The sequence below is a fragment of the Saccoglossus kowalevskii genome, chromosome 4 (assembly GCF_978046115.1).
Source record: "Saccoglossus kowalevskii chromosome 4, keSacKowa6.1, whole genome shotgun sequence".
Classification (NCBI taxonomy): Eukaryota; Metazoa; Hemichordata; class Enteropneusta; family Harrimaniidae; genus Saccoglossus; species Saccoglossus kowalevskii.
The window spans coordinates 29,925,827-29,953,659 of NC_140644.1; the positions used below are offsets into that span (position 1 = coordinate 29,925,827).

At 36.1% G+C, this 27,833-nt stretch overlaps 1 protein-coding gene across 1 annotated transcript; it reads left to right on the forward strand.

Moving 5' to 3' along the window:
- On the forward strand, nt 1–27,833 carry LOC100371286 (homeobox protein Hox-A3a-like). Its single transcript, XM_078005482.1, has 2 exons — nt 1–457; nt 26,970–27,833. The coding sequence occupies exons 1-2, from the start codon at nt 16–18 to the stop codon at nt 27,491–27,493; spliced, it is 966 nt and encodes a 321-aa protein (XP_077861608.1). The 5' UTR covers nt 1–15; the 3' UTR covers nt 27,494–27,833.

A 27,833-nucleotide genomic window follows, 5' to 3' on the forward strand; every position in this document is an offset into this window, starting at 1 on the left:
CTGGATATTTTCAACATGGACAACTCAAATCCATTTTATTCCCCGGCTATGTTCTCAAAAGAGCAGTACGTTCCGCAACAGGGCGTTGTTAACTACGCCACTTCGCCACCGGCTTGTATTTACGCCAAGCCGCATATCCAAAACAACTATGGTGGTCATACCATGTCGGTGGTGGAAATGGACGGGCATTTGCGTATGGAACACGCACAGGTGGCAGTGACGGAGCCGTGTCAAATCGGCCAACAGATGCAACACCAAGTTTCTCGGGTAGCGGTATCTTTGCCGGTGAATTCGCCGGCTTCTTCGATAGCTGTTCACCACCAACCACAGAATCATCAACAGATGGGTCATACCGGACATCAGATACATAACGCGGACGGACGACCCCAAAACCTGCAGTTTCCGTGGATGAAGACGACCAAGTCCCACGCACACACGTGGAAGGCGCAGTGGCCAGGTAAGAACACAAACTGAACCATCCACAAGTCCATCTTCTCATAGCCCCGCATAACTACAATAAAACGAGATCCCTTCACCATCGCGACGTTTATAGCAATAAACACTACAACTGAACAGTACTTAATGACTGTACGAAGAGATCCCTCATAATGAGGTGATATTAGTAGATAAATCTTTGGGCAGGAAACGATTTGGCTGTGTGTTGGTAACTCGTTAATGACATTTGATTTGTTTAACCGAATTTGTTTTCCTTGCTGGTGATTTACGAAGAAGCAAATTACACCGACTTAACTATGCGTAGAGACGGCCCACACATTAGGGTAGATTGTCGACATCCCCAATATAATCTCCTGCTTCAAATGTTGTAAATCAATCTACTATTTTTGTAATAAAAACTCAGTTTGGCGAGGTTCTTATATTTCGGAATTTCGAGGACGAAATTATCAATAATCAGTTGAGTTTTTACCTAATTAGTCTTTTGTTTGCTGTATGTTTTCTTTATTTATTTAATATAATAGAATTTGAATTAAAATTGTTTTTTATGGTTCAATTGGTGTTGGGGTGATTCCAATTACGTTATCGGACGAGGGCTCGTGTAGAAAGTTATTTATATTTATTTAATTCAAAATTTACGTTTTTGTTGCGCATTCCCGTCCTAGTATTCGCCTAATATTCATATTATTATCACCATGTATGCGGTGATTGTAAAAAAATCACAGTCGGACTTAGTTATCCCAGCCGTGTTGTTGGTGAATTGCTTTGCAAGTTAAATCATTCCTCCTTGGCTTCAATTGGAAGTAACGATCTGTTTTTTTAAACCTGAAGTTGTCTCGTACTATATATAGTGCGTGGCTGGGACGGAAAAGACATACAAAGTGCATTAAGTCTGCCATGAACTCTAAACTCTGAAATTTCGATAATCCACACAAAGCAAAACTCGTTCGGCGCAAACTGTGATGAACACACTAATCGGTGATGTGAGTTTATGTCAAATTACAGAAACAAACACACATTTGATTTAAAACAACTAAACAATAAAACTGTTAATTTAATGGTATGACCCAATCAGCCTGCTTGATACAAGACCCGGTTGAAATATCTCCTCCATTTAAGTTGAAGTATTTATAATGTTGTAGAAATTAATTGTTTGAAGTAGGCTCGTTACTTTATATGACATAATCTCATTTTATTCTTCACGTTTGGTTGGCCTTCACTCTATGGAGACAAACAAATTTCAAGTTTAACGACTGTAATAAAAGTTTCCGAGAAGGGAATCAGATTAAAACAAGTAAATTCTGAGACAGAGAAAAAAGTGGCAGGTCACCAAGTTTACCGATCTTACTGATAATTCATGTTTTGTCCGCCGCCCCTAGCGAGGTATTTTATAAATATATTTTTTTCAACAACACAAGGTGAATTATGTTAAACGTCTGGTATGTAAATATGCTGGTACGCGCTGTCTATTTTCTGTACAATAAAATCAAATCTTTTATTCAACATGCAAGTGTACGGCCATGCTATGCCGATCGTGTCTAAGACAGAGTTGTTAAATGAAATATATTTAGAAATACTATAGTGACAAAAACTTCGGATAAATAACAGTTTGAATTTGTAACATGCGATGGTATCTGGTGATTTTCTTTTGTTAGTGAAAAATATAAAGAATAATGAATTCTTTTTTAGATAATAAGCTTATAGTTTTCTATAAATAACCCGAAGTTAAAACTAGTTATTTACTGATTACAATCAGCCGTAGTAATTAGTAGCGATTTCTTATCAAATATGGTAGTGAAAAAGTAAGATATTAGGTGAAAAGACTAGTCACCGTGTTACACCGTACTTATTCCAGTCGTAAAAATGTCAACCACGTTAGGACAAATCAGTGATAAAACTGTAGTTCTGGCATATTGCTGATAAATGAAATGGTGTAAATCATATCGTCTATCGTCTTTAATGTTCACTGAAAACAACACCTTTACTTCTCCATCATCTGAAAGTAAAATAAAACTATTGATATGTTTGTTAATAATATGCTTACAAAAATAATAATAAATAAAAGGGCGAAACACTTGTCAATAACCTCGACAGGAAATTGCCGTCTACAAATGTTGTCAGTACGAAAAGTAATTGGAACAACAGAAACATGAATCGTGAAGGTAATGCGTAGAGCCTTTTTTGTTTTTATAATCGCAGATTTTCCGAATAGTTTAGTACCTGGTGTTTGAGATAAGAAGCCCAGGTATTTTTATCCCTCTTGGTAGTGTCCAAGCACACAGTAGTCCTGTCTACATAGCGTTATGTGAGACATGGCGACATCCCGTACTGCTACGAACTATTTTTATAGTTCTGGTAAATTATCATATATTTTGATTCGATGTTTTTGTTTCTTTTTCTTCAAGAAAACGAATAAATAAGTAATGTAATTTTCGTAATATAGTAGGCGTTTTTTTCTGATTCTGACAATACTGTAGTTTTAATGCATATTGGATGTGAATAGAATTTGGTGCACATTTTATACAGTTTATACAATGAACATACAACGAAATTTGCTAAATCTCGTCTACTCGTAATCATAATTAAAGGCAAGATAGTATGACATATACATAGCATTGACGTATCTGGGATTTCTAGCACACTCATACCAACCCATCATTGAATTAGGACATAGACAACAAATTATCAGGGAATAAAACGGCTATCATTTAACTACAACTCATTCGAAGGTTTTTGTAAATGCTCTGTCTACCAGGAAAAGGGCCAGATTATCTCCCGATATTGTTCCCAGGGACTGAATTTTACTGACCGATATTTCGCCCATTATCCCTGGATTTTAGTCCCTGTATATATTTGTTGTTGTCTGGAATTCTGTCTTTTACAGATGTAAGTAAGAAGTTGTTTGTACATTTATTCATGCCTTCCGAATATATGATACAATAAAACAACCATGACAAAACTATTTATGGCACCGTGTTTCTGACACGAATCTGGAGTAGGTCGTTCTTTTTAAAAGAAACTATGTGTATAATATTACCTTTTGAGATGTACGAGTATATCCCGTGTTTCTAATATAAACTAATGTATTACGTTTGTATTTCTTCTAAGCGAAGCATTCCGCTTCCCGCTGTTCTTGAAACGAATACCGCTGTTCCTGGAACAAAAAACATAAAATGTTGTTTTCAATTCAGATAAGGTGGTTGCCACTGTTTCTGGGCCTAGTGTTTGCCGTGTTTTAAGGTGAACCCGGTGATTTCTGTTATTTCTAAAATGTTGACTATTGTTTTGTCATGTTTCTAATCGGAACAGGGTACACGCTGTTGTTCTGTTTCTTTTAACCTGGACCAGGTGGTACGTTTCTCGATGAACAAGGTGACCGCAATTGTTTTAATCCAAACCAGATACGGATTGTTTACGGTGCTTGTAAAACCTCCCCTAGGCTCTATAATGTTTTCAGCTATTCTAAACGGGGCATCTTTTTTTTAAATAACTTGGATACTGTTACATTTTTAATTCTATTAATTGTTTGTTTGTACTAGTTTCTTTTTTTTCACGAAAGAAGTGCATCGATTAGGTCTTTGCTACTTTTCTTAATGAAAATAGATGTATGTTATTATTTCCAAACGACGTTTTACTCATAAACGTTTACATTAGGTAACAGCGCAGTACAGTTTGTTTTATGGACCAGTGAAATATGATACATAATTACCGATAAATTAGACATAAATATGCTGCTTATTATTCTTATTTATTATTTAATGTGGGTAAATTGGTGAAGATTTACCACGTTATATTAATATTAAATACTGACTGTATGTTCTGTTTTGCGAGTGTCAACTATCAATGCATTGCAAATCACCTGATTTCCAGGAGTTTACAACACTAGTCTGCATCGACGTTCCACTGTGAGCGTCCAATATATTGCCGCTGCTTTTATTTGTGAGTCATCAGCTTCCGCCAATGCCGCTGCCGGCTCTGATCTGTGGGGTATACATTGCCGCTACTCCACTGTTAAGATCTGCGAGACATCGGATCGCCCTATATAGCTGTTCAAATCTGTGAGACGTCCAATCCCCCTACTGCCGTTGCTCTGATTTGTGAGACATCTGATCGCCTTATTGCCGTTGCTCAAATTTTGTGGGACGTCCAATCCCCTTACTGCCGCTGCTCGAATTTTGTGAGACGTCCAATCCCCTTACTGCCGCTGCTCGAATTTTGTGAGACGTCCAATCCCCCCACTGCCGCTGCTCTGATTTGTGAGACGTCCAATCCCCTTACTGCCGCTGCCCGAATTTTGTGAGACGTCCAATCCCCCCACTGCCGCTGCTCAGATTTGTGAGACGTCCAATCCCCTTACTGCCGCTGCTCGAATTTTGTGAGACATCCAATCCCCTTACTGCCGCTGCTCGAATTTTGTGAGACTTTTAATCCCTCCACTGCCGCTGCTCTGATTTGTGAGACGTCCAATCCCCCACTGCCGCTGCCCGAATTTTGTGAGACGTCCAATCCCCCCACTGCCGCTGCTCTGATTTGTGAGACGTCCAATCCCCTTACTGCCGCTGCCCGAATTTTGTGAGACATCCAATCGCCCTATTGCCGCTAGTCAGATCTGTGAGAGTTCCAATCGCCCTATTGCTACTGCTCAGATCTGTGAGACATCCAATCCCCCTACTGCCGCTGCTCAGATCTGTGAGACATCCAATCGCCCTATTGCCGCTGCTCAGATATGTGAGACATCCAATCGCTCTATTGATGCTGCTCAGATCTGTGAGACATCCAATCCCCTTACTGCCGCTGCTCAGATCTGTGAGACATCCAATCTCCCTACTGCCGCTGCTAAGATCTGCAAGACATTCAATCGCCCTATTGCCGCTGCTCAGATCTGTGAGACATCCAATCGCCCTATTGCCGCTGCTCAGATCTGTGAGACATCCAATCGTCCTAATGTCGCTGCTCAGATCTGTGAGACATCCAATCGCCCTATTGCCGCTGCTCAGATCTGTGAGACATCCAATCACCCTATTGCCGCTGCTCAGATCTGTGAGACATCCAATCGTCGTAATGTCGCTGCTCAGATCTGTGAGACATCCAATCGCCCTATTGCCGCTGCTCAGATCTGTGAGACATCCAATCACCCTATTGCCGCTGCTCAGATCTGTGAGACATCCAATCACCCTATTGCCGCTGCTCAGATCTGTGAGACATCCAATCGCTCTATTACCTCTACTCAGACCTGTGAGACATCGGATCACCCTATTCCGCCGCTCCAATTCCTGAGACAATCGATCGCCTTACTACCGCTGCTCTGATTTGTGAGACAATATTGCCGCTGCTCTGATTTGTGAGACACCCGATCGCCCTATTGCCGCTGCTCTGATTTGTAAGACTTTCCGTTCGCCTTTTTTCAATTCCCTGATTTGCAGAACATACGATTCGCCCTGTCGCCCAAGGACTATTACCGCGGCCAAATAAGGGAATGTCATAATACTCGTGCAACATTTCGCATTATAGTCTATTGCATTTCCACGGCTTGTTTCTTGTACTGTAACGTAATCGGAACGCCATATCACCGAATCTTCTACCCCAAAATCTTACATTAATGATCAAAAATGAAAATTCACACACACGGGAGTCAATTTTTTTACCACTAAGCGTCATAAATGACGCAATTTGACTACAATCTGGTTTTTCTTCTGTCAAATTTCGAACTCACGACTACGGCAAATAAAAATGAGCCTCGACACTGTAAGCGGGAGAAACCATGATGCTCACGTAAACCTTATTTTTCTACCCTAAATTGTAGTGCGTCGTTTTGCATATTGCGTTTTTTTTTTGTTTTTTTTTGTATATTTATCTTTTTTTAATTTTGGATTAAATTGGCATAATTGCCCGTTAACTACAGAATTTGGTCAGATGAAAAGATTTTACAGATTTATTTATTTGAAATAATGGCAAAAGTTTGTGGTACTTATGGTTAACGTAGATACTTAAAACAAGCAGCCTCTCAACTGAGATAGATCCGCTGTTAGCAATGCACATTTCACTTAAAGAACTCGAGATATCTACCTGAGCTACCTATCTATATAGTATTAAATCAATGGGATTGCTGTTTTCAACAAGAAGCCAAAAATATTTTTACTAACAATTACAAAAATAGTCATAAAAAATAGAACATTGAAGATATCATCACAAAATGAACAAATCTGAGAGAGGTACCTACATGCACAACATCAAAGCAATCGGACTCGCGGTTTTAACAAGTTGAAAATATCACTTTTTACCAAAAATTGCAAAAATATTCAGCAAAATTATAAAATTGAAGATATCATCATGAAATAAACAAATCTAAGAGAGGTCTACCTGTATATGTATAATTTCAAAGCAGTCGAACTTGCGATTTATAACAAGAATTCGAAAATATCACTTTTTACCAAAAAAAACAAAAATATTCTTCCAAATTAGAGAGCTGAAGATATCATCACGAAATTGGCAAATCTGAGAAAGTTCACCTGTAGTATCTATATATAAAATATAAAAGCATTTGAACTTTGTTTTTCAACAATAAGTGACAAAAATATTCATCAAAATTAGAAAATTAAATTTTCACCACGAAATGAACAGATCTAAGAGATGTCTACCTGAGGTACCTATATGTATAATATCATAGCTATTGGACCTGCTGTCGAAAATATCACTTTTTACCAAAAATAACAAAAATATTCATAAACATTAGAGATTTGAAAATATCATCAAAAATGAACAAATCTGAGAGAGGTCTGTCTACATATACACCAAGTATAAAAACATTCAAACTAGTAGTTTTCAAGAAGTCGAAAAAGTAAAAAGTTGACGCGGACGACGGACAATCGACAGCGGGGCTAAAATGTATACATGCTAAATCTATATCTAATAGAGATACAATGCTCTGCTATGCAGCATACATCAGACATAAACTCGAGCCTAATGAAATCGTAGTGCTCACCACATTCTTGTTCAAGTTTTCACCCAAATAATTACTGAAAATACAGATTTTTTGAGCCAAAATTGATATTGGATTCAAAGAAAATTACAGAAATTGTGAGAAAGATTGATCACAATTTATTGGGCGGGATTGCCGACGTGTAAAATAACGTCGTTCATACATGTGAAGGAGTGACTGCGCGTCGCATTATCTTAAAATTAACGACAATATACGACCTCAATCAAGAGCCGTCATAAATTCACACGCTGCATTTATAGTACATGATAGTAATTACAACGACTGATTTATAATTTGAACCTCAACGACGAATAGTTTAGATGATAAATAGTCGACACTTATATAAATAAAACAAAATAACATCAATTAATTAAATAATGTCCGTGCGCTTTTAACAATGTACACAAGATTCGTTTCACCAATGTGACATATTCACTTTCATGGTGCCACATTACTTGTTAAGATATCGTTTAGTTTTCGGCGTTTCTTTTTCCACTATTATGCACGGCAGTTGCATACGAATTACTGCATCCATGGCATGATAATGAAGTTATTGTATATAGTTCATCTAAGATAATTGAAATTTTGTTCGTTTTCGAGATCGTTTTTAATTTGCTTGCGTTTCAGGCATTATAACGCTATCACAATACTCGTGCGTTGTTTCATTTTTGCCTAAACCACGTAGAGTGGGTCGACAGGGACCAGAAACAAATATGAGTCGGCATTTATGCTGTCCACACACTCGTTTGACGTGTGTTTAAAACTGCATCAGCACAGAGAGGCGAGGGAAATTGAGAACGACTTTATGTTGGATAACGTGCTCATGTAATGATAATCACATGTCACTTTGTAAGTGGCCCCAACCGTGTTTGGAGTCTGTCTTATTACAGCGTCACCGTAAACACATATGTCAATTGCAGATGTGAGTTTATTTTATAACATCAAAACATTATAGTCACATTACGAGTCAGCAACTAATAACTGAACACTGTATGGACGAAACGTACTGATTTACCAGTGATCATAAGGACTAGTCGCAAATTAGTTTACTTTTAAAGTTGTGTACGTGTTTTACTCTGCGCTAGCTTAGGGATATCGGTTCCGAGGTCCGTTAGATTGCGTTCTTGGGTTTGGATTTGGCGTCTACGACAACAAGAGAAAAAAACACATTAATGTATTAGTTTTCACAGCAACTTGGATCATGTCTGAAATTTCGGGTATAATTAGTTGTTGTGCTATGTTAGATCAAATACACCCGACTAAACATGTTACCATGGCAATTGTGTCTAGCTTTATTGTAACAACACAACCAAACACAGATTATGTAAACGAATCCAACGGGTCTTGGAGGCTTACTTTCAATAGATCGTAGCGAAGCGGCTGCTCTGCTAAGTACGATACCCCGATCCAAGTGATTCGGCGCCCCTTTCACGGAGGGGATGATCACCACTTTCTTCTTATAATATAAGGCAATATCGTAGGTCCCTGAAACATAAATTAGGGTTTGTCCAATCCCTTAAGTCAGGTGCTTCAGCATTTTTTTTTTTTTTGAACTTCGTGTGAATATACATATGACATATGACGGGTTTAATTTGCCGGTCGAGATCCTGACTTTTAGTCGTATTCTTTTATTTAAATTACTTATAGCAATACTTTGTTTTATGTATCAATTGTTATGTCATGTATTATATAATGTACAACGCGGGGATTTCACAGAAAATGTTTTTGCATGTTTTCTTCAATTTAAGTATGGAGATAGAATATAAGGCTACACCAATTCATTACGTTGACATCATGATCGTGTAACAGAAATCAATACAAATGGGTTTCGACGCGTATGTCAGTGTGATGACGTGTCAGAATATTAGGCAATGGACGGACATTACAGAAATAGAAAATCGGTTTGACCATTTATGATTTTGGGCATTTTATAATTAACAATGGTCACCGGAGTGAGATAGAACGCTACCATGTGAAACTAGCATCTTGTTTATTTGTTATATTTTGGAGGGTTAGTGTGTGTATAATTCAGCTTGGTGGTTACTTTTTAACATTTGCATACTCACACGTTTTTAAAATCAAAACCTCGCTCTCGTCACAAACTACCGAGATTATAACAGTGAATTGGCTCACAAATATCGAGAGAGAAATTAAGTGAAACAAATACTGGTTTTCTTTGTGTGCATACGATGGGAAGATTGGGTTAAGGTAGAGATGCAGTTTACCTGACAGGTGTTTTAATCAGTTAAATTAAGAAACCAAGATGACCTCCCTTGTCCACAAAACTATATATTTTCGGAAAGCTTATTGTATGAATTTCAACATTTTGTAAGTATTTTTTTATGGACATTGTAGTTTGAAATATGCACAAAAATGTGTTTTTGGTCAAAAATGATTTTAAAAAATTAGCTTCTAAACCATGCCTCTGTGTCCTGTCAAAATTGGTTTACAGGTACATCTGTTTACTATGAAGCAAGTGCCGTCTTGAAAACTGTATACCAGTTGTCAATTTTGATGGGCAGCAGCTCAAATTTCACTAATTCAAGTTTATGCATAAATTAACACCCAGGCTAGTTGTCTGTACGATTGTTTTAACACTATTCACCAAAATGCCCCGACGTTTTGAAGATAAATACATTGTCAATCATTTGTGAAAATTTCAAAAAAAAGGTCAAAGCGTCTAGAAGCTATTTGTTCTGGGACGTGCACTAAAAGAAGCTGAGATAATTGCTAATTTGCATATTTTAAAGTTAAGTAAAAATATATGCTGATTTACATCGCCATTGGATTTAACAGAGTTCCACTAATGATTTTAATTTCAAATTTTCAAAGAATACAGATGTTCATACAATGCCATTAAAATAAAAAAAAGTGAAATTTGTCAAAATTTGCAAAATAAACTGCATCTCTACTTTAAAACCTAAACATCTCCTTTGAACAGAGCGTAATACTAGCATACGCAATCAAGGTGAATTAGTAATACATATGTAATATTGTTGACGACATTTTGCAGTCATTACTCAATCGCCACTGCATGTTCCTCTTAAAACATTCACTATACACAATATCATTAGGGAAACAAGAGTAGGTGTGTAAACTTAAATTAAGTCGCTCGACCAATCAAACACGTAAGGTGTCGTCATTTTTGACTCGATCTAAGAATAGTGATGTGCCCTGCTGTTCAGTCTGGAAATCATGTGAAATCTCGTCAGTGCAATATCTGTTATCCCATTCATTGCAACTCAATAACGATCAATGCGGCAACTGGTTTACAGTGAGGGAGGTACCAGATTATCACGTTGAATGTATGAATAAATCATATTTTGATGTCGGAATATGTCTCCACTTGTAATTGTTTTAAATGTATTTGATTCATTTGATATTTGAAATAACGCGTGGACCATTCTAGCGGACTGATCTGAATGCACCGACAATAACGTCTGTGCCATTCTGTTCCACTGTCTTGTGAAAATTACATAATGCGTGATGTTCGGTAAACAAAAAATCAAATCTGCGGGGACGGATTACTAATTTTCGCACGGTACCTTTTCTCTTGTACTTTTTCATTATTTCCATGAAAAGTGAAAGTAGTTCCGATCCAAAACGAGTTGAAATTTGTCCTTAAATAAATCACACAATTTAATTTAATCTGTAATTTTTGTGTAAACTGGTAAAATATACAACATATTTTTATGTTTGACAACATAATACTGGGACTCTTTCTAGGGAAAACCTATCAAAGTCAAGTCGTTTTCATGTTGATATCATATCAACGGACGGACCTCTTTGAAATCAATGAGACCAGACTTTATTTACATGATTAGAGCTAGGATTGTATAAAATACTAGTACAATCATAGACTATACAGCACACTGGAAATATATTCAAATAAACAATAGTTTTTTTTATATAAAATTCATGCAATGTGGAATGCTTCCCGCATCAAGATCATAGCATCAATCATTGTGATGACAATTTGCATACAAAACCGGCATTATGAATGCTAACTTGCTGTTTCTAACAATTAATTCAAACAACAATGTCACACTAAAATTAATTTTAACAAAAATATAATATTTGTAAACAAGCTGCATTTTATTCTAAATATGCGTATATACAGGGATCAGTAGATTTTTAAAAGTCCCACGATCATAGACGGTATGTAGTCTACATTCCAATATACAGCTTCGTTATTTCTTCAGCCGCGATCAGCAAGGTGTGCTACTGTAGCATTTTACGAATGACTCTAAAAAATTCTTCCTTATAGTGTATTTGATTTAACAGAAGTAAATTTGCGACACGATTTCATCTTAACAACAATGACCACATATAAGGTCACTGAAGTTACATAGCAAGAATAAAATAAGGGCAACGAAACAAAAAAGAACAAATAATAACATTTTTAAAAATATAGCTTCCTCTTTCTATATAATGATTTGATGTTTCTGCCTTGTAGAAAGGTTCCATTACACTGTAATAAATGTATCGTCATGATTAATAAAGCCAGGGGTGGATTTTGAAACTTCTTCATATAACCGTCTTTGCTGATCAATACATAAATAAATGTATAATGAAGAGTAATTCATCTTCGATTTCCTACTTATCACATAGGTTTTGCTTTTGTGCGTTTACCTGTTGAAATTTTCAATGAATGGATGCTTAATCTAAATCTGCTTGATTGATCACGTTCATCTTTTCTTTATCTCATTATTCATCGGTTTCCCAATATATCGTGAGCTATTCTCTAAATTTGTATTTATTTCTTTTATCTGTTCACCTGTAAAAGCACAAGTAAAAGAATCAACTGCATTGTACCATTTGGTGTTAATCCGCAGCATGCCTTAGGAGTGAGTTATTAATAATGAATATGCGGTTATAATATTTATTTGGCTGTCTTTAATAAAGATAGCTAGTTGAAATCGGCCTAGCCCCCGATAGATACCCATTATGGGTGTAATTTTAGAAACTTGAAAGAACCGATAATAGTTTAGGTGCATCTCTTCTACAGCTGTCTTATAGGCATTATCCCATATTTCACAACCATGTCATAAAATTGGGCGAATGAATTTTTCAAACCGAGAAAGAAAAGTTGTAATTTCTATATTTTGCTTATAACCAATTTTCTCTTTTGTAGTTTTGGGCCTTTTTTCTTCACGTTTGTCGTGTCCTTTTTAATTGTTTTTGGTAAGAGTTCTTTGGGCCCCTCACCCATAACTCTAATCCTAACCCTGCCCTCCAGTACCCCTTCTGCATTTCTATTGTATATACCCCTTATTGAGTCACTTGGGTGGCTGGAGTGTTAAGGTTAGGGTTTAAGAGTGAGGAAGCTATAAAGTATTTTTTCCTTTTTTTATTTATGCTCAATACCACATCTAGATATTAGAAATATCTAACAAGAGATAAATTCAAATAATGTCATATTTTTGTGTGTTTTGTGTGTGTGTGTGTGTGTGTTCACTGAGAGCTTTACCTGTTTTGTTTATTTTGTGAGATAGTCCCAACTGCTTTAAAAGCTGGATTTTGTTTCCGGGAGAATAACAAGGGCATCAGCATATATGAGATAACTGGCCTAATTGTGGGACATGCAATAGACAGCATCATTGTAGCTCCATTCGCGATCAGCACGGTGTGCTACTGTAGCATTTTACAAATGACTCAAATTCATTTTGTTTTTCAGTTTGATCGTTATTAATGTGTATTTGATATTTAGTAGTCTATTTAACAGAAATAAATATTGTATACGATTGTAAACGCTCGGACAACAACGGCAGCTTCAGTAATGGTCGGCGCAAATCATACATACAGCACCCCCAGCGTCATAACAGAGTAACGAAAATATCCATGCATTTTTATTTCTCGCTTTTTGATTTTCCGCGGATTACGTTTTCACAAAGGTCCGGAAATTCTGCCTAGGTCGCATATATAAACATTTGTTACGATTTCTAGGTTTCTAGGTTATGGGGAAAAGTTGAATTATATGGTTGTATTGGTAAATTAGAATATTGTTTTTGTCCGATTATTCACATGTGTTATATTGCGATTAAGACAAAGCTATTATCTAGTATTATGTTCATGTTGTGGAGTTAATTCAGTTTTGACTAATGTTACGTACTTGCTGATTTAACAAGGTACAATATTGTCAAGTAGTTTAAAACTTAAGCTGTGTGAAAGTGTTCTCTGCCATCTGTACTTATCCATTTAATTTTTAGGTTGTAATAAAATGTCTCTTCATAATGTTATTATTATTATTTATATTTATTCACTGTACCTGTGAATGGCCTCGATATTAACCAGTTAAATACAAAAGAATAACTATAAACATGTAAACATATAGAAATAAAATAAATGTATGGAAAAATGTGCCAATATTGCACCAACATTGGAGGTGGGGAATAAAACTTATTCAAATGGTTTTGATAGTTCTACTGTAAACATTCAGCTTTTCTGTTCTAACTAAAGTATTCAATTTTATTTGAATATCATATCATATCATATCATTCAGCTTTTCTGTTTTAACTAAAGTATTCAATTTTATTTGAATAACATATCAATGTTAATGTGCAATACAGAATTTATTGTAGGTATGTAGTGTACATGTGATTGACGTAACTGTGTATGTAATCTTATAACTTATGGCGTGATGTGATAAAATGTGATTACCATCAATGATTGTATGGATCCGTGCCCCCTTACACCCGTCTCTATTTGCGCTAAACGACAAGTAAATAAACGTATCAACCGAAAACAGAGAAATTAACAATGATTTGTACTGAATGTATACTATGCAAATTAGAATTCAAAAATACCTTATGAAATGAAGTTTAATGACAATAATTCTCATACATCAGTCGCGATCACAAGGTGTGCCACTGTAGCATTTTACGAATGACTCTAAAAAATTCGGATGGATACTCAGTATGATCGTTCTTAAAGTGTATTTGATTTAACAGAAGTGAATTATCGACGCGATTTCATCTTCACTACAATGACCACATACACAAAAAATATTCATACAACCGTCTTTGCTGATTATACATATGTATTAAGTGTAGGTAAGCCTAATTCTTTGGGCACTTGAGCAATAATTGATGTAGGTTGTAACAGTAGTATACGTTCACGAAGATTGTTTTAGGGAATGATATCAACAATTGTTAGAACAATGTATAATCTTGCATGCTGTCCGATGTATTTGATAGAGTGGGTATATATGTCTCAATTGATTGACGGTGTATTCAAATTGACAGTCTGGACAGCTGCGTCACAATGATTTTATCAACGATTTGTCTGTGTCATGATTAATACAAACGTCTTTTGTATTGTTATTACCTAGTCATTCAGAGTACATGTGATTGATGTGACTGTGTGTGTACGGAGCACGCTTGCAACTTATGACATGATTTGATATGATGTGATTACCATCAATGTTTGTATCCAATCAGAGTTCTTTACATTGATAGTTATAGCGGGCGATCATAAACCCCTTTTGTATTTTTTTTTATAAAATGCGTTGAGAGGCATCAATCCAAAAAGAAATATATAAAAATATGTGTACAGGGGGAGATAAATTGAACGGTAGGTGCATTTGTTACGGTGACAATTAAGTTATTTAACATTCTAACTAGTTGTCAGATTGCCTAATACATTGATTTATACGGCACACTGGTTGTATCAATGATAATTCCCAACATTGACATGTAATCGGATTAGGGTTAGGTTAGGGTTAGGTGTGCGTCAGATAAGAGGCTAGGACATTGACATAGATTATGTATGAAAATGTATACGATTTACGCAATGATGAGAAGTGTGAAACTCTCAATAATAAGTTATTATGAGTTCGGGTCAAATAAAGCAAGCCTGTGTGATTTTGTATTATATTGGACATAATTTATAATACATTGCTTTCTTTAATCAAGATGTAAAATAAAACACACGTTAGCATACGTTATCTGGGGGTAGATAAGGACAAAGCATTCCTTTCATTTACTATCTTTTAATTTTATCACGACTGTTTTTCGTGATACTTGTACGAAAATAATGTTTTAAACATAAATAGTGTAATGAAAAGAATTTTAGCTGATTTAGATATCATAATTGAGTTATGTCCAGCTGACCAGATTTCGCTGAAATTCATATTTTATCAAAATTGAAATGCGACATCAGTGTGGTTAGTAATTGTTATGACGAATATCTTGATTAGCATAAATACAGTTTATTTTGGTTCATTTTTAAGAAGCGAAACCTGATAAAATTAGAAAGTTGGATATCAAATATTATATATAAACACGTTTGTAAACACCATATTCAGGCAAGCGATTATTAACCCTTAACTGGCATGAAACGCTGAACTGACCCCTATATGTATATTAGTCTTGTTAATCTGGTTTATTTAAACTCAAATTAACTTCAATACTAATTAATACCAGTCAATATAAATACCAGTAATGACTAACTTCACACCCTGTTAAACTGTTGTCAATATCACTAAAGACAAGAATTGTTCTTGACTGGTAGAAAACCGGAATCTGGGCTTAGTTATTGAAGTGTTTTGACCACAGGATTTAAGTGTAAATAAGTAATAATATTGAAGATATTTGTTCCTGGAATGTTCTCAAGCAGGACAACTTGTAACTGAAAATAAAATCCAGCATTAAATTCTGAATTGCAAATAGAGCATAGTCTTAAATTCTAATCTGTTAATTCTTGCATGTCTAACCTTTTCTGTTGCCAAATGTGTAGTTTGAATATCCCAAACAGGCGTAAGCCCGCATCCGGGTGTATGCACTATTCTGAAATATCTGAAACAGATATTCTAACATTGGCGCAGTTAAATAACATTAATTATTAAAATATAAAATATATGTGACTATAGCTGAAACAAAAATTCAAGAATATGCAGGAAAAAGGCACAAACAAAAGACAATATTTGGTTCAGTTCCAGTATCAGTCACACACGCTTATTTATATTGGTGACACTATGGTAACTTATTTAACATATATTTAAAAACGTAGTATTTTCAAAGAAACCACATTCTGAATTCAAGCAGTCTAACAATAATAAAATAAATCAAATGTTCAATACAATCAGTCTGCCTTCACTTCTCTTTTTATAGACTGGCATCACGGCCGCTTTCCTAAAGTAGAAGTTGAAGTGCCTCCGAGCAAAGGTATGGAGATATCATACACCAATCCTCTTATTTGGAATCACCCTTGGTATTCGGGATTCATTACTGTCACTTTAATTGGAATCTGTGTCCACTTATGTAATTATTCATAGCATCGTGTCCTTTTTAAATACTGTCACTTCTTGTGCTCTGTTCTCCTTTTATCAATATCTCATTTGAAATATCATATTAACGTATTATGTCTATATTGAAATACCATGGTTTCTGCAAATGGGTCATGGAAAGCAATGGAAACATGTGTTCTGAATAAACTGTGCACCATTTGTCTGCAAGAACATAGATTAGTTGTTTGAATGTGTTGTCTATCTTTGAAAGTCAAACGTTATTGGCACACAACAGAAACTTGACCTTGACATCGGTAATTGATTACAATAATGACAACAATAATTGCCTATCAGTCTTGAATACAACTAGTGTCAGTGAGCACATAGGTGATTCAAGTCAACAGCTGACAAAACTCGCTCAGAAGTCATTCACATTCCCCTATCCTTACATTTACGCGTAACACTTATGTAAACATAATTATAAATGTGATCATATCTCTATGAACAACTTTATTTTCTGTACAGGTATTGCTTTCATGTCAACATTTGCAATGTTGATAATACACTTACTAAGATGTAGAGCAGTGTAAACAGTAGAGACAGTGACGATCTATGCAATATGACACAACCAGTGTTAATTATTCAATGTCTTAAGTTTATTGCGACACAGGGTAGGAATTCTAAATACGAGCGCAATTATTGATATCAATACACATGGTATTGGAGACATTGCTAAATAGTACACGTCTCATTCTATGTACACTTGGTATTGGAGACATTACTAAATAGACCATGTCTTATGCCCTATACACTTGGTATTGGAGACATTGCTAAATAGTCAATTTCTTATTCCTTATACACTTGGTATTGGAGACATAGCTAAATAGTCCATGTCTTATTCCCTATACATTTGGTATTGGAGACATAGCTAAATAGTCCATGTTTTATTCCCTATACACTTGGTATTGGAGACATTGCTAAATAGTCCATGTCTTATTCCATATACACTTGGTATTGGAGACATTGCTAAATAGTCCATGTCTTATTCCCTATACACTTGGTATTGGAGACATTGCTAAATAGTCCATGTCTTATTCCCTATACACTTGGTATTGGAGACATTGCTAAATTGTCCATGTCTTATTCCCTATACACTTGGTATTGGAGACATTGCTAAATAGTCCATGTCTTATTCCCTATACACTTGGTATTGGAGACATAGCTAAATAGTCCATGTCTTATTCCCTATACATTTGGTATTGGAAACATAGCTAAATAGTCCATGTCTTATTCCCTATACACTTGGTATTGGAGACATTGCTAAATAGTCCATGTCTTATTCCCTATACACTTGGTATTGGAGACATTGCTAAATAGTCCATGTCTTATTCCATATACACTTGGTATTGGAGACATTGCTAAATAGTCCATGTCTTATTCCCTATACACTTGGTATTGGAGACATTGCTAAATAGTCCATGTCTTATTCCCTATACACTTGGTATTGGAGACATTGCTAAATTGTCCATGTCTTATTCCCTATACACTTGGTATTGGAGACATTGCTAAATAGTCCATGTCTTATTCCCTATACACTTGGTATTGGAGACATAGCTAAATAGTCCATGTCTTATTCCCTATACATTTGGTATTGGAAACATAGCTAAATAGTCCATGTCTTATTCCCTATACACTTGGTATTGGAGACATTGCTAAATAGTCCATGTCTTATTCCCTATACACTTGGTATTGGAGACATAGCTAAATAGTCCATGTCTTATTCCCTATAAACTTGGTTTTGGAGACATTGCTAAATAGTCCATGTCTTATTCCCTATACACTTGGTATTGGAGGCATTGCTAAACAGACCATGTCTTATTCCCTATACATTTGGTACTGGAGACATAGCTAAATAGTCCATGTCTTATTCCCTATACACTTGGTATTTGAGACATTGCTAAATAGATCATGTCTTATTCTCTATACACTTGGTATTGGAGACATTGCTAAATAGTCCATGTCTTATTCCCTATAAACTTGGTTTTGGAGACATTGCTAAATAGTCCATGTCTTATTCCCTATACACTTGGTATTGGAGGCATTGCTAAACAGACCATGTCTTATTCCCTATACATTTGGTACTGGAGACATAGCTAAATAGTCCATGTCTTATTCCCTATACACTTGGTATTGGTGACATTGCTAAATAGATCATGTCTTATTCCCTATACACTTGGTATTGGAGACATTGCTAAATAGATCATGTCTTATTCTCTATACACTTGGTATTGGAGACATTGCTAAATAGACCATGTCTTATTATACATTTGGTATTGGAGACATAGCTAAACAGTCCATGTCTTATTCCCTATACACTTGGTATTGGAGACATTGCTAAATAGTCCATGTCTTATTCCCTATACACTTGGTATTGGAGACATTGCTAAATAGACCATGTCTTATTCCTTATACATTTGGTATTGGAGACATAGCTAAATAGTCCATGTCTTATTCCCTATACACTTGGTATTGGAGACATTGCTAAATAGATCATGTCTTATTCCCTATACACTTGGTATTGGAGACATTGCTAAATAGACCATGTCTTATTCCCTATACATTTGGTATTGGAGACATAGCTAAATAGTCCATGTCTTATTCCCTATACACTTGGTATTGAAGACATTGCTAAATAGTCCATGTCTTATTCTCTATACACTTGGTATTGGAGACATAGCTAAATAGTCCATGTCTTATTCCCTATACACTTGGTATTGGAGACATTGCTAAATAGACCATGTCTTATTCCCCATACATTTGGTATTGGAGACATAGCTAAATAGTCCATGTCTTATTCCCTATACACTTGGTATTGAAGACATTGCTAAATAGATCATGTCTTATTCTCTATACACTTGGTATTGGAGACATTGCTAAATAGACCATGTCTTATTCCCTGTACACTTGGTATTGGAGACATTGCTAAATAGTCCATGTCTTATTCCCTATACACTTGGTATTGGAGACATTGCTAAATAGACCATGTCTTATTCCCTGTACATTTGGTATTGGAGACATTGCTAAATAGACCATGTCTTATTCCCTATACATTTGGTATTGGAGACATAGCTAAATAGTCCATGTCTTATTCCCTATACACTTGGTATTGGAGACATTGCTAAATAGATCATGTCTTATTCTCTATACACTTGGTATTGGAGACATTGCTAAATAGACCATGTCTTATTCTCTATACACTTGGTATTGGAGACATAGCTAAATAGTCCATGTCTTATTCCCTATACACTTGGTATTGGAGACATTGCTAAATAGACCATGTCTTATTCCCTATACATTTGGTATTGGAGACATAGCTAAATAGTCCATGTCTCATTCCCTATACACTTGGTATTGGAGACATTGCTAAATAGTCCATGTCTTATTCCCTATACACTTGGTATTGGAGACATTGCTAAATAGACCATGTCTTATTCCCTATACACTTGGTATTGGAGACATAGCTAAATAGTCCATGTCTTATTCCCTATACACTTGGTATTGGAGACATAGCTAAATAGTCCATGTCTTATTCCCTATACATTTGGTATTGGTGACATAGCTAAATAGTCCATGTCTTATTCCCTATACACTTGGTATTGGAGACATTGCTAAATAGTCCATGTCTTATTCCATATACACTTGGTATTGGAGACATTGCTAAATAGTCCATGTCTTATTCCCTATACACTTGGTATTGGAGACATTGCTAAATAGTCATGTCTTATTCCCTATACACTTGGTATTGGAGACATTGCTAAATAGTCCATGTCTTATTCCCTATACACTTGGTATTGGAGACATTGCTAAATAGTCCATGTCTTATTCCCTATACACTTGGTATTGGAGACATAGCTAAATAGTCCATGTCTTATTCCCTATACATTTGGTATTGGAGACATAGCTAAATAGTCCATGTCTTATTCCCTATACGCTTGGTATTGGAGACATTGCTAAATAGTCCATGTCTTATTCCCTATACACTTGGTATTGGAGACATAGCTAAATAGTCCATGTCCTATTCCCTATAAACTTGGTTTTGGAGACATTGCTAAATAGTCCATGTCTTATTCCCTATACACTTGGTATTGGAGACATTGCTAAATAGACCATGTCTTATTCCCTATACATTTGGTATTGGAGACATAGCTAAATAGTCCATGTCTTATTCCCTATACACTTGGTATTGGAGACATTGCTAAATAGACCATGTCTTATTCCCTATATATTTGGTATTGGAGACATTGCTAAATAGTCCATGTCTTATTCCCTATACACTTGGTATTGGAGACATTGCTAAATAGACCATGTCTTATTCCCTATACATTTGGTATTGGAGACATTGCTAAATAGTCCATGTCTTATTCCCTATACACTTGGTATTGGAGACATTGCTAAATAGACCATGTCTTATTCCCTATACATTTGGTATTGGAGACATTGCTAAATAGTCCATGTCTTATTCCCTATACATTTGGTATTGGAGACATTGCTAAATAGTCCATGTCTTATTCCCTATACACTTGGTATTGGAGACATTGCTAAATAGTCCATGTCTTATTCCCTATACACTTGGTATTGGAGACATTGCTAAATAGTCCATGGCTTATTCCCTATACACTTGGTATTGGAGACATTGCTAAATAGACCATGTCTTATTCCCTGTACACTTGGTATTGGAGACATTGCTAAATAGTTCATGTCTTATTCTCTATACACATGGTATTGGAGACATTGCTAAATAGTCAATGTCTTATTCCCTATACACTTGGTATTGGAGACATTGCTAAATAGTTCATGTCTTATTCTCTATACATTTGGTATTGGAGACATTGCTAAATAGTCCATGTCTTATTCCCTATACACTTGGTATTGGAGACATTGCTAAATAGACCATGTCTTATTCCCCATACATTTGGTATTGGAGACATAGCTAAATAGTCCATGTCTTATTCCCTATACACTTGGTATTGAAGACATTGCTAAATAGATCATGTCTTATTCTCTATACACTTGGTATTGGAGACATTGCTAAATAGACCATGTCTTATTCTCTATACACTTGGTATTGGAGACATAGCTAAATAGTCCATGTCTTATTCCCTATACACTTGGTATTGGAGACATTGCTAAATAGACCATGTCTTATTCCCCATACATTTGGTATTGGAGACATAGCTAAATAGTCCATGTCTTATTCCCTATACACTTGGTATTGAAGACATTGCTAAATAGATCATGTCTTATTCTCTATACACTTGGTATTGGAGACATTGCTAAATAGACCATGTCTTATTCTCTATACACTTGGTATTGGAGACATAGCTAAATAGTCCATGTCTTATTCCCTATACACTTGGTATTGGAGACATTGCTAAATAGACCATGTCTTATTCCCTATACATTTGGTATTGGAGACATAGCTAAATAGTCCATGTCTTATTCCCTATACACTTGGTATTGGAGACATTGCTAAATAGTCCATGTCTTATTCCCTATACACTTGGTATTGGAGACATTGCTAAATAGACCATGTCTTATTCCCTATACACTTGGTATTGGAGACATAGTTAAATAGTCCATGTCTTATTCCCTATACACTTGGTATTGGAGACATTGCTAAATAGACCATGTCTTATTCCCTATACATTTGGTATTGGAGACATTGCTAAATAGTCCATGTCTTATTCCCTGTACACTTGGTATTGGAGACATAGCTAAATAGTCCATTTCTTATTCCCTATACACTTGGTTTTGGAGACATTGCTAAATAGACCATGTCTTATTCCCTATACACTTGGTATTGGAGACATTACTAAATAGACCATGTCTTATTCCCTATACACTTGGTATTGGAGACATAGCTAAATAGTCCATGTCTTATTCCCTATACACTTGGTATTGGAGACATAGCTAAATAGTCCATGTCTTATTCCCTATATACTTGGTATTGGAGACATAGCTAAATAGTCCATGTCTTATTCCCTATACACTTGGTATTGGAGACATTGCTAAATAGTCCATGTCTTATTCCCTGTACACTTGGTATTGGAGACATTGCTAAATAGTCCATGTCTTATTCCCTATACACTTGGTATTGGAGACATTGCTAAATAGTCCATGTCTTATTCTCTATACACTTGGTATTGGAGACATTGCTAAATAGTCATGTCTTATTCCCTATACACTTGGTATTGCAGACATTGCTAAATAGTCCATGTCTTATTCCCTGTACACTTGGTATTGGAGACATTGCTAAATAGTCCATGTCTTATTCCCTATACACTTGGTATTGGAGACATTGCTAAATAGACCATGTCTTATTCCCTATACACTTGGTATTGGAGACATAGCTAAATAGTCCATGTCTTATTCCCTATACACTTGGTATTGGAGACATTGCTAAATAGTCCATGTCTTATTCCCTATACACTTGGTATTGGAGACATTACTAAATAGTCCATGTCTTATTCCCTATACACTTGGTATTGGAGACATTGCTAAATAGTCAATGTCTTATTCCCTGTACACTTGGTATTGGAGACATAGCTAAATAGTCCATGTCTTATTCCCTATACACTTGGTATTGGAGACATTGCTAAATAGTCCATGTCTTATTCCCTATACACTTGGTATTGGAGACGTAGCTAAATAGTCCATGTCTTATTCCCTATACACATGGTATTGGAGACATTGCTAAATAGTGCATGTCTTATTCCCTATACACTTGGTATTGGAGACATTGCTAAATAGTCCATGTCTTATTCCCTGTACACTTGGTATTGGAGACATTGCTAAATAGTCCATGTCTTATTCCCTATACACTTGGTATTGGAGACATTACTAAATAGTCCATGTCTTATTCCCTATACACTTGGTATTGGAGACATTGCTAAATAGTCAATGTCTTATTCCCTGTACACTTGGTATTGGAGACATAGCTAAATAGTCCATGTCTTATTCTCTATACACTTGGTATTGGAGACATTGCTAAATAGTCCATGTCTTATTCCCTATACACTTGGTATTGGAGACGTAGCTAAATAGTCCATGTCTTATTCCCTATACACATGGTATTGGAGACATTGCTAAATAGTCCATGTCTTATTCCCTGTACACTTGGTATTGGAGACATTGCTAAATAGTCAATGTCTTATTCCATATACACTTGGTATTGGAGACATGGCTAAATAGTTCATGTCTTATTCTCTATACACATGGTATTGGAGACATTGCTAAATAGTCAATGTCTTATTCCCTATACACTTGGTATTGGAGACATTGCTAAATAGTTCATGTCTTATTCTCTATACATTTGGTATTGGAGACATTGCTAAATTGTCCATGTCTTATTCCATATACACTTGGTATTGGAGACATTGCTAAATAGTCAATGTCTTATTCCCTATACACTTGGTATTGGAGACATTGCTAAATAGTCCATGTCTTATTCCCTGTACACTTGGTATTGGAGACATTGCTAAATAGTCAATGTCTTATTCCCTATACACTTGGTATTGGAGACATTGCTAAATAGTTCATGTCTTATTCTCTATACACTTGGTATTGGAGACATTGCTAAATAGTCCATGTCTTATTCCCTGTACACTTGGTATTGGAGACATTGCTAAATAGTCCATGTCTTATTCTCTATACACATGGTATTGGAGACATTGCTAAATAGTCCTTGTCTTATTCCCTGTACACTTGGTATTGGAGACATTGCTAAATAGTCCATGTCTTATTCCCAATACACTTGGTATTGGAGACATTGCTAAATAGTCCATGTCTTATTCCCTATACACTTGGTATTGGAGACATTGCTAAATAGTCCATGTCTTATTCCATATACACTTGGTATTGGAGACATTGCTAAATAGTCCATGTCTTATTCCCTATACACTTGGTATTGGAGACATTGCTAAATAGTCCATGTCTTATTCCCTATACACTTGGTATTGGAGACATTGCTAAATAGTCCATGTCTTATTCCCTATACATTTGGTAGTGGAGACATCGCTAAATAGTCCATGTCTTATTCCCTATACACTTGGTATTGGAGACATTGCTAAATAGTCCATGTCTTATTTCCTATACATTTGGTAGTGGAGACATAGCTAAATAGTCCATGTCCTATTCTCTATACACTTGGTATTGGAGACATTGCTAAATAGTCCATGTCTTATTCCCTATACATTTGGTATTGGAGACATTGCTAAATAGTCCATGTCTTATTCCCTATACACTTGGTATTGGAGACATAGCTAAATAGTCCATGTCTTATTCCCTATACACTTGGTATTGGAGACATTGCTAAATAGTCCATGTCTTATTCCCTATACACTTGGTATTGGAGACATTGCTAAATAGTCCATGTCTTATTCCCTATACACTTGGTATTGGAGACATTGCTAAATAGTCCATGTCTTATTCCCTATACACTTGGTATTGGAGACATTGCTAAATAGTCCATGTCTTATTCCCTATACACTTGGTATTGGAGACATTGCTAAATAGACCATGTCTTATTCTCTATACACTTGGTATTGGAGACATTGCTAAATAGTCCATGTCTTATTCCCTATACACTTGGTATTGGAGACATTGCAAAATAGACCATGTCTTATTCCCTGTACATTTGGTATTGGAGACATTGCTAAATAGACCATGTCTTATTCCCTGTACACTTGGTATTGGAGACATTGCTAAATAGTCCATGTCTTATTCCCTATACACTTGGTATTGGAGACATTGCTAAATAGACCATGTCTTATTCCCTGTACATTTGGTATTGGTGACATTGCTAAATAGACCATGTCTTATTCCCTGTACACTTGGTATTGGAGACATTGCTAAATAGTCCATGTCTTATTCCCTATACACTTGGTATTGGAGACATTGCTAAATAGTCCATGGCTTATTCCCTATACACTTGGTATTGGAGACATTGCTAAATAGACCATGTCTTATTCCCTGTACACTTGGTATTGGAGACATTGCTAAATAGTCCATGTCTTATTCCCTATACACTTGGTATTGGAGACATAGCTAAATAGTCCATGTCTTATTCCCTATATACTTGGTATTGGAGACATAGCTAAATAGTCAATGTCTTATTCCCTATACACTTGGTATTGGAGACATTGCTAAATAGTCCATGTCTTATTCCCTATACACTTGGTATTGGAGACATTGCTAAATAGTCAATGTCTTATTCCCTATACACTTGGTATTGGAGACATTGCTAAATAGTCCATGTCTTATTCCCTGTACACTTGGTATTGGAGACATTGCTAAATAGTCCATGTCTTATTCCCTATACACTTGGTATTCGAGACATTACTAAATAGTCCATGTCTTATTCCCTATACACTTGGTATTGGAGACATAGCTAAATAGTCCATGTCTTATTCCCTATACATTTGGTATTGGAGACATTGCTAAATAGTCCATGTCTTATTCCCTATACACTTGGTATTGGAGACATTGCTAAATAGACCATGTCTTATTCCCAGTACACTTGGTATTGGAGACATTGCTAAATAGTCCATGTCTTATTCCCTATACACTTGGTATTGGAGACATAGCTAAATAGTCCATGTCTTATTCCCTATACACTTGGTATTGGAGACATTGCTAAATAGTCCATGTCTTATTCCATATACACTTGGTATTGGAGACATTGCTAAATAGTCAATGTCTTATTCCCTATACACTTGGTATTGGAGACATAGCTAAATAGTCCATGTCTTATTCCCTATACACTTGGTATTGGAGACATAGCTAAATAGTCAATGTCTTATTCCCTATACACTTGGTATTGGAGACATTGCTAAATAGTCAATGTCTTATTCCCTATACACTTGGTATTGGAGACATAGCTAAATAGTCAATGTCTTATTCCCTATACACTTGGTATTAGAGACATCCAAATGGAGGCAATCGCTCTGTCGCTTAGTTTCACCCATGGGTCCCAGACACGGATGTATATTATAGTACATCCAATTAAATTGCGCTCGCAGAGAATCCCGTGAATACACTGATGGCAGCCTGCTTCTTCGCATGAGATTGGTCAATATTTATCTTACGTCACGTGATAATAACCAATTCAAATAATCAATAACACGGCGCCTCGTTTATTTGTCTGAGAGAGTGGGGGCAATAGTTAGTAGCTAAGACGTTCAATGTCGTTTCTGGACGACTCTCACATTAGATTTGCTACATCACAATATATCTACATTTTGTGTCTTTCAGGGGCATCCTTCCAAGATCTCGACGAAAATAAACGCACCAGAACAGCCTACACGAGAAGTCAACTACTGGAATTAGAGAAAGAGTTTCATTTTAATAAATACATCTCTAGGCCTCGTCGGATAGAGCTGGCGGCCATGTTGAATCTCACAGAGCGACACATCAAAATATGGTTTCAGAATCGGCGAATGAAGTACAAGAAGGAGGAAGCAAAACGAAAACCGAGCAGCGGTTCTGAATCTCCGACCGGAGAAACGTCGCAAACAGAAACGAGTGAAAGTCTTTCGCCGCGAAAAACGATCGTGGACATCCCTTCCCCGCGCAGTGCAAGTGAATCTACGCCTCCATTGACACCGACGTCGCAGACAGCGCCCTCTGTGATCACAACAGGTATTCTCTTGTCCCCGACTCAAAGTCGAGCAGTTAATATGAGTACAACAAACAACAACATCGTCGACAGCAAACACGGTCTGCAAATATACAACTCAACAAATGTCGGACAAATCATCGACGCAAGCAGGTTTTAAACCTCGCAACTTAGTTCGCAACTTATTTCCTGGGTAGTATGAACTTGAGGAAGTACTGCTCTGGGATGCTCTCATATGAGCTTGGATACAATTCTAGAAAATTCATTGCAGTATATTCACACATTTCATCGATTGAAATACAAGATTTGTTTTGGAGGTGGTAATCGGAACTCACTACCTCAGTCTGAAAACAACGTAACACAAGTTATCGATGTCATTCCAAACAGTTGACGAATGTTGCTAGAAATTAAAAGGGACACTAGCTGCTGTTATTTTTGTTTGTTTTTTCAGATGTGTTCTTTTGAATAAAATATGTCCATGTTCAGGTAAATACAGTGAA

Bases quoted from the DNA above. Each gene is read 5' to 3' on its own strand.
- LOC100371286 (XM_078005482.1), top strand. From the start codon at position 16: ATGGACAACTCAAATCCATTTTATTCCCCGGCTATGTTCTCAAAAGAG. The intron at 458-26,969 runs GTAAGAACACAA...TGTGTCTTTCAG, and splicing joins GTGGAAGGCGCAGTGGCCAG to GGGCATCCTTCCAAGATCTC.